At 48.0% G+C, this 18,807-nt stretch overlaps 1 protein-coding gene across 3 annotated transcripts in view; it reads left to right on the top strand.

Annotated features, from left to right (window-relative positions):
* The window catches only part of Lrrk1 (leucine-rich repeat kinase 1), a 134,647-nt gene that overhangs the window by 78,739 nt on the left and 37,101 nt on the right, over positions 1–18,807 (top strand). For all 3 annotated transcript variants that reach the window (NM_001191624.2, XM_087557003.1, XM_087557012.1), the window contains 7 exon segments: positions 6,566–6,792; positions 8,233–8,360; positions 8,457–8,620; positions 10,045–10,182; positions 12,316–12,428; positions 14,196–14,272; positions 18,432–18,561. In NM_001191624.2, the coding sequence (NP_001178553.1) occupies positions 6,566–6,792; positions 8,233–8,360; positions 8,457–8,620; positions 10,045–10,182; positions 12,316–12,428; positions 14,196–14,272; positions 18,432–18,561 (977 nt within the window).

Genomic DNA, 18,807 nt, shown 5'->3' with positions numbered 1-18,807 from the left:
CACCTGTCTTAGGTGTCTTTGGATGGCTCTCGGCTTTTCCATAGCTCTCTAAGGATGCAGGTGTAGTAGAGAGGGAGAAATCAAACACTGGGCCTGTAGACTACAGTCCTGAATTTGTTATAGGACTTGGTCACATAGAACTTGGAGTTCTTTCTTGCAGATTGTAGCAGCCTTGCAGGGATGTTGTAAATGGTCAGTCGAAAGTGCTTCCTGTGCACTGCAAGGAGTTCACAAGAAGTGCGGTCATCTGATGGGAGCTCAACCTCTGGACTGTTCACCTACACTCAGGTCTCACTGTGCTTGTATTAGTTAGGGCTCCTCTGACAGCACGGCCAGTGGAATAAATGGGTAAATAACATAGATGGAAAAATGAATGGACGTATAGAAGGATTTTAATCCAGCAACAAGGCTGCTCAGCCAGGGATCACACCCAAACATTTAGATCTGTGAGAGTCAACTGGAATTGCAGACATACAGCATACCTTTAATCCCTCTGGCTGGAACACAGACACATCCTCACTGCACACCTTTAAGATGAAATTGCTTGTAAAGGAAGCAGCCATGTTTGAAAGCGATATACAATTGAGGGGAAGACAAAGTGATGAATCAGAGAAAGATTTGACAGACGAGTCAGGGATAGGATATGTCCAACTCTCACACGAACAACACAGGAAGGAGAAGCAGGGAGACAGAGTCAGTCAGTTGGGAGTCTGTGCAATGAATGCAGGACAGCGGAGCTGAGTTTGCTCATGAGTTTATCAGCTCAATGCAGGTCAGCAGAGGCCGTTGAAGCCAGAGAATAGGAAGGAGCCAGAAGAGTAGAACAAATTTCCAGAGTTGGTTGGAGGCAAGCAGAGCAATTTCGTGAAAAGCTGAAAGAAACCAGATTGAATCGGTCATCTTACAGGGGAGTTTGTTGTTGTTGTTGTTGTTACTACACCATTAAACTTTGATCTGAAAGCTATTTTTGTATTTAATGTTTTCCAATCATCTGTGGTAATGTTTATTCCACTTTTTGACTGGCAGCTAAGCACTATTAATTCTGACACTCACAATATATTTTAGCAGATGTGTTTCATCAGAATTGATATTATTTTTCTCTCATTCAGTCACTGAATTAACCGAGTAACCCCTTTCAAGATTAGAAAAAACCCTCCTTCCTCTCTTGATCTCTCCTTTCCCTGCTTTCTGAAGTAGATCTTCTCCAGTCTCTCTTGGGCTTCCTTGTACCCCACAGGTCCTCCCTGACTGGGTGGCTGGTTTTAGGTCATTTCATTACCTGCTGATCTTGCTTTCTCATCAACTCTCTTGGCAGGTGCCCTTTGGTTTTTAGAAATCTGTTTCTTCCTTCTGCTTTCCACAAAGGTGTTATTTATGGTCTTTTCTAAAGTATTTTATTCCATGTATGCACATGTATGCAAACCTGCATTCGTATCAGTGTGCAGTATATGTGTGAGCGCACTCACACACTCACACCACAGCACGTGTGGAAGTTAAAGGATTGGTCCTCTCTTCCTATCATGTGTGTCATATGGAAGGAACCTAATTGTTGGTGTCTGAATACCCAAGAGAAATCAAGTAATATAGAAGAAAGGTTTCTTTATCTCAAGGTCTCAGGGGGTTCAGGCCATGATCAGTTGGCCTCGCTGCCTTGGGCCTGTTGCTTGGCACCAGGGTGAGAATGAGCAGCAAGGAGTCCGTTGATTCCTGGCTGGGAATTAGAAGAAAGAGACCAGAAGAGAAGAGACTGGGTCCAGATATCTTCCTTTAAGCGTGTGCCCCTGAGGACCAGAAGACTTCCAGCCAAGCCCTACTTCCTCTTCCCCCATATTCCCCAGTAACACACTGGAGACAAGGCCTTTGCCCCTAGACTGCAAGGCTAGTCCAGACCTGAACCTCAGAACCGACTGGCTTTGCCTGACTGATTAGGATCCTGTAACGGTTTTGTCTGGCCTCTGATCGCCACTTGGGAAAGAAGCTAGAACTGTTTGAGATTAAAAAAGAGTTACACACCAAAAAAACAGAGGAAGAAAGAAGTAAGATCAACAGAGATATTGGGAAATAGGCAAAGTGGCTTCAGAGAGCAGCTACAGAGCAGCCAGGGCTCCATCTTTAACTCTACACCAGGCTGCAAACTAAAACCCTCTGGAAGGTGCATTCGCTTGTTCCTCCCGACGAAGATAAAACTTAATAGGTTCAACAAAAGTAGGCATATATTTGCCTATCTGAATAGACATGTTTGCAAAACACCCCACATGTCTATAAAAAAATTGGCACACATGTGGCTGAGATTGTGGCAATTCAAACTAATTTTAATCAGGGATAATAACCAGTTGTCATTTCCTTGGGCTTCCATCACCAAAGCAGAGGTAGCTCTAGAGGGACATAGATGTTTCTCTCTCCACTTGGAACCCCCAAATTAAAGAGAAGCCATCTTCAGACATCATCTGAGAACCTCTGCTGAGCAAAGAAAGTTTGAGGGTTGCTGTGGGCCAAGGGGCCAACATACAATTCCAGACAACTCTGTGTGTTCCCCACTTTAACACATGTGTCATAACTGAACAAACGTCTGTTGACTGCCTCTCTCAGTGTATTATGTCCCACCTCACCAAACAGTGGTCTGTCTCATCAAAGGGTTTATAGTCTCTTGGGTTATGGGGTTCGGACGTAGCTGTGAGTCCAGTAGACAGAGCTGACACTAACAGTGGATTGGGAATTGGGGGGCAGATCTATGAATTCTGCCCTGAGGGTCAGCAAAGTCCTGATAAGAGACAGGGGCTCCACTCTACCAGGCTCACTGCCTGACTTAGGGCTCAGGATCTTACCAGGACAGTCTCTGAGCCAACAATCCTTTTCCATGTCTGTTCTGGACCTGTTCTTCAGCGTCTCTCAGTGAAGTTTTAAAGCTAAGCTAAAACCATTGGAGACTCCAGCCCTCCTTTGAATAATGTTTTTCTTTAGCCAATAAAGTTACAGTAAGATAAAAATAAAAGGAAGGTTCAGCTAGGTGAGGTAAAGGAGGCTCAGTAGGTGAAGATCCTTGCCTCTGAGCCTGAAAACTGAGGTTCCATCGTTAGGACCCCCATGGCAGAGAGAACCAATCCCTTCAGGTTGTCCTCTGACTGACCTCCATGCTGTAGTCTGCAGGTTCACAGATGTACACACACACACACACACACACACACACACACACACACACACACACACAATAAGTATAGTAAAAGAATATTTTGGGGTAGGGAAGGTGACACCTTTTTGGCCAGTAGCTTCTAGAATATGCAAGGCAGATAACGCATCTGATTGCAGCCTCTGTTTCCAGATCAGAAGAACATTCTCTTCAACACTCTCCGCCCATGGCCCAACATACATAAGCAACCCTTTTTTGTCCTTCATAAAGGAAAAAAACCTCTTAATCTTTTAATTGTTACTAGTGTGTGTCTGCCTGTTGTCTGTACAAAGGTGTGTGTGCAGTGGTGTGTGTACAGAATGTTTGTGTGATGTGTGTGTGGCAATCTGAAGACAGCATTGGGGAGTCGGTAGAAGGAGCCATTTGATTCCTGGCTGGGAATTGTAAAAAGGAGAGAAGAGCTTGTGTCCCAATCCGACCAGAATACTTCCTGTTGAGGGGCCTAGCAGTTGTCTCTTTCCACCTTAACTTGGGTTCTGGGACTCAAACTCGGGTCCCCAGACTTGCATGGCAAACGCTTTTACACTGAGCATGTCCCCAGCCTCCCACTAACTCCTTAACAACCTGAGTCCCCACCCTCACCTTGGAAAACAGCTCTCCAAGCCATCCCTTGCTGCCCCAGGCACGGGCGGTGCTTCCTGTGTGCTTCCTTTCTTCTGGCCAGCATTTAAAAGGCTAGGAGACAAACACCGGGACATTTTCCATCTGTGTTCAGCCAGTGCGTGAGGCCCGATGGCTGAGCTGTTGAGCAGTCTGTGCCAACCGCCTTTGATCTTTCTGTTCAGCCCTCTGGGACAGGGTTATGCAATGGCTGGCTGTGCTCCCTTGGAGCCTGGTTTGTGGTAATTTTGCCCAGACTAACACAAACAAGCAAGGAGCACCGCAGGCTTGCTGGACCTGTTTCTGTCAAATGCATAGAAATCGCTGCCGTTTGGTTCATGGTCTGCTCTCCCTGGCACCCATGAACACTTAGGCACTCTAGGTGCCCGTGCACCAAAAATTATAAAACCCTCAGTCCAAATTTCCACTCTAACCCAAGACCAGGTGGAAGGCTGCCTATGGAAGTGTTTGTCTACAGTATGCCCTATCTTGCCCAGCATGCATCTTGTCACGTGCTCATCTGCCTTCCGAGTACGTGGCCCTGTCTTCAGACTTCGACCGCTTCTGTCCAGGCACGAGTTTATCAGATTTCACTTGTGAAGAGATGTGTGGCGCTGGGCCCTAGAAGGAGGTTTAAGAACTTCAGTGCCAATTGCTTTCCCCTGTCCTTTGGGTCTAGTGAGGTTGGTGGTACACACACGCTTTCGTGTGGCTGGTTTTCTTCTACCAGAATGGTCACTGTGAAAGAAGCCTCTGCATCAGCGCCTGCCTCCAAGTTCCTGCCCTGCTTGAGTCCCTGTCCTGACTTCCTTATATAAACAGGGATGTGGAAGTGTAAGCCAAATAAACCCTTTCTCGCCAAGTTGCTTTGGTCACGGTGTTTCATCACAGCCATAGAAACCCTAATGAGGACACCGGCCACGATATAACATTTAGAAATGGTTCGGTAAAGAGTGAAGACTTTTGGTTTCATTTTTTAACAGTTTAGTAAGTGTGTGGGGTATGCATGTGGTAAGCACAGGTACCCTCAGAGCCAGGAGCACAGGATCCCCTCGAAGCTGGAGTTACAGGCAGCTGTAAACCACCCAACAGAGTACTAGAGCCACACTCAGCAAGTGCTTAACCAGGGAGCCATCTCCCCGGCCCCAAGAGTGTATGGTGGATTGTGTTTGGAAAGAGCTGGGAGACAGCCGTGGTGATGATGCTTTGACAGCAGGCGACTCTAGGTTGTGGGGTCCGTTGGGTCCTAGTTCAACTCTTGGCAAACTTTAGATTTTTCTAGACTTAAAAGTTTAGACTAAGTGGGGAAAGACAGTCATTAGAAAGGAAAAGGGCTGCCAGAGAAATTGAGTGACTTCTCTAAGACAATTGCCAGAGGCTGAGGTCCCTCTCTCTGCCTCTTAGCTGTTCATGCTGCTCCATCTATAATGAAGAGGGAGATAAAGGCTAGAGATCATTCTGTTGGAAGGACCAGCACAGCACACAGCCTTTTCAGGATTTGGCGAAACAAGTGAAGGACAAGGTGCACAGCACCACCTTGTGGCCAGATGTGCTCACCTCTTAGCCATTGCCAGTTGCAAAGGCCAACTTTGCAATTACTGGTGTCTTTCCCACAGTTCTGCGGTTCTTACATGTTCCCGTTTGTGAAACACTGATTTCTGTTTATGTTTCTGGCCCCGTAGTTTTCTGTTATGGATTTTCAGTGGCTTTGGATAGACGAGCCCAAATAACAGATTTCTTCTCCCTAGAAACACAATTGAGTCTCAGGTTCTTTGATAGCCCCGAAGATGGAGGAAAGACTTAGTCTTATGTAGTTAACCAGAACCCATTTGCTGCCCGACAATAGCAGATCACCGGGATTTCTGACTTCCTCTTGTGGAAAAAAATAAGGAACCTGATCTGGGCGCACCACAGCAAGAAGGCTGGGCTGTTGTTTGCATGTGGCAGAGACTCGGGGTACAGAGGGGTGGATCCGTCTCAGAACAGAACCAAGGGAAGGTTTTACTGTTTTCATTGGAGGTTACTGTCCATGGAAATTGGAGATATCACTGGAAGTATGGATCCCTGTGTATCTCTGTAGGGGCCACACTTAGCTTTCTCGGGTTGACCTGAACTGGAAGCAGGGCCAAAAATTAGGGAAGCTATCTGTTACTAATATAGCCCTGGCCCGACTGTGACAGAGGAAATTGGTGAGCTCATTAGGTTGCTATGGAGATAACAGTGGTTATCTTGCTTCCTGGACTCTTTGCTAAGGGGGTGGGTTTCTTGGTTGTGTGCTGTGGACCAGAGTTCTGGATCTCCATTTGGTGGTGCCCAAAGTGTGGCCTGGCACAGCACCAGATGGCTGCAGACAGTGGCTGCCTAGATCACACAAAGTGAGTCAGGAACAGAGATCTCAGAGCCACATTTAGGATTCAGCCTTCTCCCTGTCTGAGAAAAGGACTTCCAAGCCTCAGTGGACCTCCTTTGGACCCAAAAGCCATTGCTGCTTCACTGCACCCCGGTGTGCAGCTCTCAAGGGTCGGCTCTGAGCCCACTGATAACCTCTGGAGGTGACTTGGAGCCATGAACAGATGATTTGTACAGAGCACACTCACCACCTCCTTGTGCCAGCTACCATGGAGGAAGCTGGGGAGGTAAGGTAGACACGGTCCCAGTTTCTCAGGGCAGGGCTCTAGCTGCAGTGGGTACACAGCCTCACTTGAACCTTTTATTCAAGGCCCACCCTAGGCCTAGACTCCCCAGACTTATGTGCTGTTCCTTGTTGTCCAACCACAGGCACTTTGTGTGAAATGGTCCCATCTTAAGTTGCCCTGGGTGGACCTCGACTGGCTCTTAGACATCTCCTGTCAGATCACAGAGCTTGACCTCTCTGCCAACTGCCTGTCTTCTCTCCCCTCCATCATTCCTTGGGGACTGATCAATCTGAAGAAGCTGAACCTCTCAAACAACCACCTGGGGGAGCTGCCCTGTGTGCAATCATCGGACGAAATCATCTGCTCCAGGTGGGCCCAGGAGTGTGACAAGGCCCTCTGTGTCCACCTGTCAGAGTCACCCCCCGTACAGGGTCCTTGGTTGGATTTTGTTTTGGAAAACTAGCTTGTGGCAGTAGTTAAAGGACTGCTCACTCTAACACTAGCTCACAAGACCACAGCTATCGAGATCTCTGACCCCTTAGGAGCCGGAGAAGTCTGAACCGAAGGTCTAGGCTAAGATTGTACACAGCCACGCAGAGCTGTTTGTTCAAAGTACCCAACTGTGTCCTCCTCAGAATTAGAGGACAGTGGCTAGAAGCTTCCCAGGCTGGTAGAAGTGTGTCCCCCAACAGAAATAACTGGGTGAGCCTGAGGAAAGGGTCAGTCAACTCAGCAATGTGGTGGTGCATGAACACGGGTCTCTGCCCGACTCTCCTAGAGCCCTGAGCCCTGCGGTGGCCCGGGAAGGGAGGGACATCTGACAATTACTTTTCTCATTGCTGTGGCTAAATACCCTGATGACTTACAGTAGGAAGGGTTCATTCTCACTCACAGTTTGAAGGAGACAATTTAACGTAGTGGGACAGGTATGGCTGAAGGGTCAGGAGGTAGCTGGTCATGATGCGTCTGTAGTCGGGAAGCAGAGAGACACAACTGCTTCTTAGTACTCAGCCTAGAACCCCCAACTCATGGAATGGTGCCACACATGTTCAATGCCTTCCCATCCTAAGTCACCTGATCTGAACAGTCCCTCCAACACATGCCCAGAAGTGTTTGACAATCAAGATGACCCATTAGAGGACTGTACAGAATTTTTTTAAGGACCTGTAGCCACCAGGCTTCATTGCAGAAAGGACTTGAGCTGACTGCCATAGCTACAGCTGAGGCTGGCAAGGTTTCCCAGTGGGTAGAGGTGCTTGCTATCAAACCTGATGTCCTGGAATGTATAGCTGGCAAGAAAAAAAAGAACTCTTGAAAGTTGTGCTCTAACCTCCAAGGTGGTGCCAAGGCACACCAGGATAATTTTTAAAACAAACTGGGGATTTAAATGTTGTAAGAGACAAGACCGTTGGTAAGAGCTTGAGGTTAGTCCTTGAATCTCATAAATGAGTTTTTACAAACCCAAAATATAAAAAGCAAAGGCTACCTGCACAGGCTCCTTATCCTGGGTCAAATGGGTGGATTTGCAAGCCCTAAAAGCTTGCAGTCCTACTCCACGAGCTCTTGGCAGTCCCAGGGCACCGCTTGTTTTACAGGGACGGAGATTTTAATCCCTGGATGTTCAGAAGTATCAGGAACCACCAAAGTCAGATTCCACTGTGGTAACAGTTAACCAAACGAGTAAAAGGGCCCCAGAATGATCCCACTCAGTTTTTAAACAGTACGTGCAGAGAGAAGACACACACCTTGTCCAGCAAGAGATCTTTAAGCACTGCTGTTACTCTTCTGATCCCTCCTCTCTGCCTCCAGGTTAGTTGAAATTGACATCTCCAGTAACAAACTGTCCCACCTCCCGCCTGGATTCTTGCACCTCTCAAAACTTGAAAGGCTGACTGCTTCCAAAAACTATCTGGAGCGGTTGTTTGAAGAAGAAAATGGTACGCATCTCCATCGATGACCCCTTGCCATTAGCCACTTTCTTGCTGGTGAGGCCTGGGATGCCTTTGACTGTGTGCACTCTTTTCGCCCCACAGCCACAAACTGGATCGGCCTGCGGAAGCTGGAGGAACTCGACCTAGCTGACAACAGACTGACGGAGCTCCCTGTCCAATTTATGCACTCCTTCAAGTCTCTCACCAATCTGAATGTCTCCAGGAACAGCCTCAAGAGCTTTCCAGACCCCTGGTCCTGCCCTCTGGTTCGTACCACACAAGCCAGAGTCGAGTTTGTATGCTGCTCTCTACACCCTCGCATGTCTCCTTCGGGGTTGCGCATGGTGTGCCTGCCTTATGCCATGGGTGTTCCTCCACATTGTAGCTGAGTAGAGAGGCCCACAGCATCAGGCTGTCTGCAACAGTAACTCCTGTGAGCCAGTCCACCTGCTCAGGATTAAGGGACACACTGTAGCTACTACAAAGTTTTGTAAAACAGCAGCTTGGCCCTGACATGGGATGACACACGGGATGGGAAGGTGGCTTGCTTTGGTAAAGCTTCTGCACAGAAGCATGAGTTTGATCCCCAAGAGTCCACAAAATAAAAAGGCTAAGTGTGGGTCTGGAGAGATGGCTGAGTAGGTAAAGTGCTTGCTGTGCAGACATAAGGACCTGTGATTAGGCTCCCAGCCCCCGTATAAATGCTATGCAAATATGGTGGCATAAATGTAAGCCCAGCACCCAAGAAGCAAAGACAGGATACCTAGGGCCAGGCAACCAGCTAGACCAACCATACTTATGAGCTCTGAGTTCAAGTGAGAGATCCGGCCTCGGTAAATGAGGTGGAAAGCAACAGAGGGAGAGACTTTACATCGGCCCCTGACCTCCGCATGCACACATGTGAGCACATATACATACATACATGTCACACACTTTAAAAAGCCAGGCATGACAACACGTGCCTATAATCCCAGCACTTGAGAGGTGGGGAGAGGAGAATCCCTGCAGTTGGCTGGTCAGCCCGTCTAGGCAGTTGATCAGCTCCAGCTCCCCTGAGAAACCCTGTCCAGCATAAAAGATGGTGGGGTGCGATTGAAAAGACACCCAACATTGACCTTTGGTCTCCACAAGTACACGTATGTACGCATGCCAACCCTGATACACACATACATACCAACAGATGCCAAAGCGGGTGCAGCGCTCCCGTGCATTGAGAAATGAGAAGACTCAGGCGCCTGTCTCCACGGCTCTGCAGACTAAATGAGGGTTTTGTTTCTCGGGAATCTGGCTAGTTGTAGCGGATGAATGACATAAGGAATATTTGGACTTCGTTTCTGTTGGTTTCAAACCAAAGAGTAAGCATTTCTAGTTTGGCCGCGTACTTGGGGAAAGCAGTGTCCCTTTCAGAGCGTGGCTCTGAATTGGCCTGTTATTGCCCAGGACAATGGCCAAATGAGATAAAGGAAACTGTAAGCACATTGTCTCCCCTAGGAAACTCTGTCTCCGCCCCTGCAGGACAGGGCAAGATGGCAGACACGGAGAATGGGAAGCCTTCTTCTCACCCTGCACTGTGGCCCCAGAGCCTTGTCCCAGTAGCCTCTCCTCTGACATCAAATTTACAAACAGACTTCTGGGAAGCACCACACTCAGAAGCCTACTTACTATTCTCCCCCTCTCCTCCAACTCCTAGAAATGTTGTAAAGCCTCCAAAAATGCTCTGGAATCGCTGCCAGACAAAATGGCCGTCTTCTGGAAAAACCACCTCAGGGACGTGGATTTCTCCGAGAACTCTCTGAAAGCGGTGCCCCTGGGGGTTTTCCAACTTGATGTAAGTCCAATGGCCCTTCATTTCTCACTGTCAGCAGTGGTAAGAAAAATCACTTGGGGGCCGCAGGGAATTTATATGCCTTCTCTGAGTTTGTAAGACATGTAAGGAGAAAATGCGAAGGGTAGGTAGGTTCAGCTATCAGAGACATGCACGGTCTTAAGCAAAGACAGACGGGGGGAGAATGTTCAGCAGGGAAGAGCTGTGCCAGGGAAGGGCTCGTTTGCCTGGGTTAGTCAGCTTTTTATTACTGTAACGAACACCCTGAGACAACCAGCTTCAGTGTGAAAGGGGCTTGTCTTGGCTCACGGTTCGGGAAGTATCAGTCTGTATATACATCTACCATGTTGTTTTAGTGCTTTTGGGGCTGTGGTGAAGCAGTGCATCATGGGAGAACAAGCTGTTCACCTCACAACCTCACAGCCTAGACCTAAACTAACAGGGAAGCAGGAGAGGTGTAGTCCCAATATCTTCCTCAAGGGCACCCCAGCAATGAGCCTCTCCCAGGCCCCAGCTCTTAAAGATTCCTACCAGTAACTCCGGGAACCAGAGTAGATGACTTTATTGTTCCTTTAACATGTGGACCTTCAGAGAACTTCCTTGTCAAAACTCAGGACTTCCTAGTAGAACTTTTGATTTGCTTTTGGCTATAGTGAAGAATTAACCTAGAGCCTCACGTATAGCTCAAAAGAACTCAACCACTGAGCTCCAGGACCAGCCCTTCATGTCAAAACTTTGAAGCTTGCCAGACAGAGACTCCATCTGGCCTCCAGAGATCCCACTGAGCACCACAAACGTTGTACCTAGAGAGAGACTTTGTACCTACAGCAGTGTATCACGGCCTTCCTGGGGTCTTCAGGCAGGCTGCGAGGCCCTATGAGGCCCAGAACAAGGAATTGCTAAGTGTTCTCCAAAAGCATTAGGGAACTCCTGTAGGGCCCGGTGGTGGACTCATGGGCCACACTGCCTGGAAAATGTGACCATGTTTGAACACTCAGATACAGCCCCTGACCTTCCCAGACACGCTGCTCAGATCATCCAGAATACCAAGAGACAGCAAGCATTCCTTCAGTGTGCACATCTCAGAAAAGAGGGGCTATCGAGTCATAGACCCCCCCAAGCAAACACAGGACAAAGGAAGAGACCCACCAGTATTCACTCACGGTTAGGAGAAACTGGAGTGCTTCTGAATGGCCCAGGTCACTGGAACCCACAGAGGCTGGCTGGCCATGTGCTCTTCCCATTCATTTACCATGTCCCTGTTCTGAGTCTGTCTCTCACACCAGCACCTAGGGGGGATGGAGTCTCTTTGAATCTCAGCTCTATGTTCCGTGAAATTCCCCTGGTCTCTTTCTCCTCACTGGGGATTGAGCAGGACTTCATATCCTGGTCCAAGCCCTAGGCTAATCACTTGGGGAAGCTTTTTATAGAAATGCAGAGGGTGGCAATCATTCTGGCCGAAGCCGATCATGGCATCAGCCCTTCCATAAGGGAAACCAAAGCACATAAGGGGCCTAATGTGGTACAGCCATGTGGTGGGCCTCTTGGGCCTGACGACTGTAGGTGGATCAGTGATGATGTCACCAAGAGGCAAGGTATGTCTCTGCTGCTCTATTAAGAAAGACATTCTCCGAGTGAGTAGGGCCCGAGTAGGCTTGCATACAGCAAGGCATGGGGATGAATCATGTATGTGGAGATCCCATACTGTACAACTGAGGTCACTCCGTGGGCCTGCAAGTAGCAAGGCTCACAGGGATGAGTCCCCCATGTGGGGACCCCAGGGAACCCATACTGGACTCATGAGGACATGTGGCTAAGGCAGATCACCCATTGTCTTGTTGGCTCTCTGGAGCTGCCCAAGTATACTCTCTGTGCTCTGGGAAGACACCACTAAACCATGACTCTTAAGAATCTTGGCCTCAGGCCTTTACGCCCCTTCTAGCCTACAGTTCTCATTGGCCTTGAGGGAAAGTCCAAATGCAGTGTTCATCTCTGCCTGAGAGGATTTGGGGAGTTTCGTAGGTAGAAGTAGGCTGGGATCTTTGGCTGTATGTTGACAGGGAGCCTGCTTGGTCATGACTACTTCTCCCTTTCCATGTTTAGCATCATCCTTCCCCGCTCTCCTCCCTCTTGCAGGCCCTCATGTTCTTGAGGTTACAGGGAAACCTGCTGTTGTCACTGCCACATCATGAGAAGTGGACCTGCAGACAACTCAAGACCCTGGACCTCTCCAGAAACCAACTTGGCAAGTAAGCAGGGGACCCCTTTATTCCTGATGTATATAGAACTGCGGATGGTGCCCCCATGTCCCCAGATATGTGTGTAACTGTGTTGAGCAGGAGGTGAGGAGCCAGGCTGCTGTATCCCACTTAGGGTGGAATGAAATTCTCCTGTGACAAAACCGTTATGGAGGCTGCAGGTCTAAGGCCAGGGTGTCATCGAGCCTGGTGTCTCCTGAGACCTCCCTCCTTGACTTGTTAAAGCATCAATGAAGTGGTGGCGCTCACTTCCTTGGGAATTTGGGAGGCAGAGGCAGGTAGATCTCTGAGTTCGAGGCCAGCCTGGTCTACAGATGGAATCCCAGGACAGCCAGGGCTACACAGAGAAATCCCATTCTGAGTAACAGATAAGAAAGTGGCCATCCCCATACATCTCCATGATCTTTCTCTTGACTTTTTTGTTTTTTATGACACCATCCTTATTAGACTAGGGCCCATCTTAAAGAGCTCATACCAACATAAGACTTTCTTAAAGACCCTGGTTGATAAATGTCCCTTATTCAAAAATGCTTAGGATCAAAAGGCTTTCAAGTTTTAGACGTCTCTGGGATTTTTGAAGTATTTGGTTATATCCCAGACATCCTGAGATGGGATCCAAAGCTAAATACACACTTACATGTATGTCATGTGTCCCCACCCACACAGCATTTTTGGCACACCCGACGTAGCTCTGAGGTCAGGTCTGGAATGTTCTCCTTTGAACCACACCAGCACTCTCAGGGTTAGCCTTTGTGGGGAGGGGGCACCTGGGTTCTAAACTTTTGGATTAAGGGTACTACTGTGTGACTTCTCCTGGGGAGAAAGGACCAAACATGTTTCCCCTTATGGGACACTTGGTGTCAGAGCACAGACGCAGTCCCATCCAGTCCAGCTTGAAGAAAGGATGACTGTGCTGGGGTTACTTTCAGGACTCTGGGTGAGTCAGGGGCGTCCCAAGCATAGGTGCCAATCCACAAACGCTGCATCCTGCCCACCTCATAGGCCGCTTTGCCAAAGAATCTCTTCTTCTCTAGCGACGGTGGCGTTACACAGCCTGTAGGGGCTGAGGGCTTATGAGTGGTATAATCTTCCCAAGCGTCCTGAGGTTTAGAAGTTTCTCTCTCCCCTCCAGGAAGAGGGAACAGGTACACAACGGAGTATTCCAACACATATTCCCAGTTCAGAGTCCAGAGCTAAGGATTCCAGGCAACAGCATGCAGTCGGGGAGCTGTATCTTCCATCTGTAATTGTTCCAGGCTCCCGAACATCCTGTCTCTCACCTCAGCCTAGACTAGAAGTCTATAAATTCCTTACCAGCTACTAGGTGAAATAAAATGTATCCACCCAATGAAAGGCGAACAGTTGAAAGTGAGCCCTGGAGAGTCCAGGCCCCTGGGGTCATTGGCTGGCAACAGTAACTCTGTAACTGCCGAGCAGAACACTCACCCAAAGGCAGATTCTCCCGTGGCAATGTACCAACCACCAGAACACCAAGTACAGGAGTGCCTGCACCTGCCTGAAGCTAGAAAACCTAAGAATGTGAGACTAATGCCTGTGGCCATTCAATTATCTTTTCTACTGGCTTCTTTCAGAAGGTACCTGAGTTCCCTCAGACAAACTGCAGGAAGGCCCAAGCACCTGCTGACAGAATTTACTGCCTTCTTCGTGGTTCTGTTTTATGTAGTCAGAGGTAATACACTCTGTGTCTTTGTCATTCGTGGCCTCAAATTTCTGAGTGTTCTTTTTCCCCCTCCACAGAAATGAAGATGGGCTTAAAACAAAGCGGATCTCCCTTTTTACCACCAGAGGGCGCCAGCGTTCTGGAACTGAGACAGGTTTGTGCTGGGTTGGGGAGACCTCGAGACATTTGTTGGGCTTTCCTTTCCCTTTCCCGATTGGAATTACAGAGATGTTCGTGGTCAGCTGAAAGATCTGCCAGTGTAGATGGTGACTGTTAACACATGTCCCTTGTGTGTGTCCCCATCTGGAGTCCAACAATGCTAATAGTTATCTGCCACGTACAGAGAACTGTCCTAAACTCTATACACAAGAGTCTCAGTCCTCACGGAAAGTAGGAAATGTCATCTATGATGCTCATGAGGAAACTGAGGCTTCACATGGGCCTCACTCATCATAGACCAGTGGTTCACAGGATAGACAGTTCCTCACAGGCTGGAAGCCATTTCAGGGTGCATCTGTGGTTGAGTCTGAGAGAACCTGGGCTTTCTAACTTGCTAGCAGTCATCTTCTCAGTCCACATGGTGGAGAGTCTCTCCTAACAGGATTCTTCCATCATGAAGAGCTTACCTTCATGAACTCATGTACACCTAACTGCTTCTTTCCAAAGATCCTGTCTCAGGATGGAGGGCCCGGGCTTCTGCATCAACTCAGTGTTCTTGACTAGTTCTGGTTCATGTGACAGAGCCAGACTTCTACACAGACTGTGGGAGTCCACCTCTGGGGCAGGATCAATGTTATCCAGTCCTTTCTGCTGTACTGACATCGTCTGATAGCCATCAGAGGCCACAGCCACACTGGCCATAGGCCAGTTGCATGGGGATCTTCCCAGGGCTCCAGAAGTAGAACTTTCCCTAAAGTTTATGTTTTTTCTTTCACAAGGCTAGTACGGGGTGAGCAATTCCTTGGGAAAAACATTTTGTCCTTCAGGGAAACTCTGCCCTGTGGTAAACAATCAGGCCTCCTCTGTGCATATGCATGCCTGTGTGCTTGTGTGCATGCAGGTGTGTTTCTATGTGTGGGTGTCTGTGTGTGTCTATGTGTATGTGTCTAGAGGACATGAGGAAAACCTTTAAAAGCAGACTGGGAAATCTTTTTCATTTTATTTGTATAAATGGTCTCACACTTTAACCTAGGCTAGCCTGGAAATTCACTCTGGAGCCTCAGTGGCTATCATCCTGCCTCAGCCTCCCATGTGCTAAGACTATAGGTGTGGGGCACCCTGCCCTCGAAAGTCATTTTTTTAAAAGCCCTAAATATTGGCTTTGCAAAAACTAGCTAATTTTATTATGCAAAAAACCTTACAGACAAAGGCTTACTGCAAACATTCTGAGAATTACTTTCTATAGACATCACTGTGACACAGGTTGGCACACAAGTCCCTAATATGCAAAAATGCTTATGATTTATAAGCTGTGAACATGACAACCTCATAAGAAAGAAATTGGCAACAAATAATTGAGTTTGGAAAAATAGATCCAGACATTCAGGAGACAGATACAGAGATATATTATTGTCATGGTAATAGGAAAGTGCAGTTTATGAATTTTCATAATGGGGCCTTTTTGCTTTGTTCTGTTTTGTTTTCCTGGAGGCAAGTCTAGAACCCAAGGCCTCAGGCACGCTAGGCAAGTAGCCCACTGAGCAATCCTTCAGTGCAGCTGGGCCCTTTATAAATGAAGGCCCCTCAGCCCTGGAGAGTTGAGTGCAGATCTAGGGATCTCACTTGGAAACAAAGAGAAGCAAACACCATGTCCTCCCTGGTGACAAGTAGGATGGTGGACAGGAGCATGGGCTGGGAACAATCACAGCCACTTGAACCACTTGCTGGTGGCCAACTTTGTGTGCCCTGCCTTCCACTCGAACATGTGGGATCCTTCTGGGGCCCAGGGCAATGACACCGGAAAGTAGTCACATCGCTTAGTGGGGTCAGCAGCAGCCTATGGAAATGACTACATAGGAAGGTGAAGCTGCACAGCGAGAGACTCAGTGGAGTGAGCTGGCAGCCAGTTGAGGGCACAACCTGAAAGGCTACCTGGCAGAGGGAGTCATGGCATTGGTAAATGACAAAGACCTCCTGAGTTTTCAATTGCGTCTGGAATGTTGAGGGCCACCCTTGAGTGAATGAAGGCAAAGATGGCCTTGCCAGCCCTCGTTCTCAGTAGCGTCCTTCTCTCAGGGAGGCTGACCCTGGGGTAAAGAGTTATCTATAAAGGACGACTTGTTTGCACATGGACAGTTAAATTCCAGGGTGGTTTACGTACATTCAGTCAGTCATATTTGTTCAGTTGCCTTGTCCAAAAATAATTTGGATGATCGTTTTTACGGTAAAATTCAGACGAGTGGAGTCGGTCATAAATAACTTGAATAAATAACAGCTCATAAATACCTCGAGCTGTCTTCTCTCCAATCCGGTTTCCACCGTTTTCACCAGTTGGCTGGGGGTGTGACAGGTGTTGCCTGCGTTCTGAGACTATTCCCCTCATCCGTCACTTAAGGAGCCTTCATAAACACCAGGGTGAAACTGCAGACTTGGCCAGCCCCATGGCCAGCTGCTCCGTGTTCCCTTGCTGGGCAAGAAAGCACACCTTCTCCCATTAGCTGCCCTCCCAGGAAAAATGTGAAGCCGTTTCATTGGAAGGGGGAAAGAGAGCACTTTTGAACATCTTTCTACAGGGCAAGGGCTGGGACAAAGTCGCCTTGGCAAGCTTGCCGCAACTTTATTTCCACAGCTGCAGGGAATCCTGCTAACAGCCCAGTGAGCTGGGCAGGGTTTCCTAAGTGTTCATCTTAGTGGTCTGGCATCATCTCTCCCAGAACGGTCTCTGAGGCCAGGTTACCCTATGACCATCAGTACTGCTGCTCCATGGGTGATGAGATGCTAGTCACTGAAGGAGGGAGGGAGGGAGGGAGGGAGGGAGGGAGGGAGGGAGGGAGGGAGGGAGATCTCCGTAACCCAACGTGATTTCAGCCCTCCAAAAGAATGTAGCCTTCTCCATCCTCTACATAAAAACAATGTTGCCTTCTCCATCCTCTACATAAAAACAATGTAGCCTTCTCCATCCTCTACATAAAAACAATGTACCCTTCTCCATCCTCTACATAAAAACAATGTTGCCTTCTCCATCCACTACATAAAAACAATGTTGCCTTCTCCATCCTCTACATAAAAACAATGTTGCCTTCTCCATCCGCTACATAAAAACAATGTTGCCTTCTCCATCCGCTACATAAAAACAATGTTGCCTTCTCCATCCGCTACATCTTCTGCGGCTGGCAGAGCATCCCAGCAGGGGACTTGGAGGCAGTGCATGCATCTTGGATTCCCTGGTTTCCAATGCGATATCCTGTCCATTATCCTTGTTTGTCGGAGGAGGGAGTAAGGGGAGGATAAAGGTTGCTCAGAGACCCTGCTGTAGCCTAAACCCCTGAATCCCATTAATGTGCCTTTCCGAGCTCTGTATGACATTCTTTCTCTACACAAAGGCTCTGGTGCTGTGGAAACGGCAAGTGTGACGTGATCTTAATGGTAATCTCATAATTAGACCCATGAATGAACTTGTTCGAATACTAAAGAGATGGCTGGTCTCTCGAGTAGTAACATCTTAAGCAACATTAAAAAACAAAAAGCAAACAAAAAACCTTGGCCCCTAATATTTTTCTTTGTTGATTAGCACTACTGCATATTTTAAAACAAAGTGAGTAGTTGCCCTTCTAGTAAGTTCTTTCTCTAGAAGTAACTATGAGTTTGTGTAACATGGATGCATGTACATGTGTCCGTTCATGTGTGTTGTATGTGCATGCACATATGTAACACTCATATGCTAGGATAATACATGTGTGCATATCTGCAGACATTTTCTGTCACACCATTAAGCCATTTTAGGGACATGGTTCTGCAGCTGGCTTTTCCAAGTTTTCAGAAACCACCACATTACACACATACATGTGACCTTCACTGTGCTTTGTAAGCATTGCATGTTCTTCCAGTGTTTAGTCCCCTGTGGACATATAGCAATGAAACATGTGTCACTGTCTCGAGTCTATGCTATTGCAAGCAGTATGTCATGGAGTGTCACCCTCTTGGTCACATGTGCATAAGGGTGTCTGGAGAATTAGAATCGACAGGTCAGGGAGATAAGCATTGTTGGTTTCCCAACACGCTCTCCAGACATCACAGCCATTTGCACAACATCTCCACACTGTGGTCACCTAGAACCATTGAGAAACATGATCTCTTTTGACTTTTCTTCGCAGCGTCCGTGCTAGAATTCCCAGCTTTTCTAAGCGAGTCTTTGGAGGTCCTTTGTCTGAATGACAACCATCTTGATGCAGTTCCTCCGTCAGTCTGCCTGCTGAAGAACCTCTCAGAGCTCTACTTGGGCAAGTAAGTTGGTGTTGAGGGCAGCAGCCCTGTGAGACAGAAGTCTTTCCTTTCATGGAGAGGGACCAGGCAGAAGGCCCATCTGAGAAGCAATAGCTGGGTTTCCAGACTGGGTATGGAAGGTGGAGGGAGGAGGATGGATAGCCATAGTTTGCTGCTTGACTGAACGACAGCGAGGAGAACAGTTACATCCCTGACCCCTTCGTGTACTGAACTTTATGGTGTGCCAGGTCCTTCCTGTCAGGCCTG

The sequence above is a fragment of the Rattus norvegicus genome, chromosome 1, assembly GCF_021556685.1.
Source record: "Rattus norvegicus strain SHRSP/BbbUtx chromosome 1, alternate assembly SHRSP_T2T, whole genome shotgun sequence".
Taxonomy (NCBI): Eukaryota; Metazoa; Chordata; class Mammalia; order Rodentia; family Muridae; genus Rattus; species Rattus norvegicus.
The sequence above is the reverse complement of the archived record's forward strand: the minus strand, read 5'-3'. Positions and strand labels throughout refer to the sequence as shown.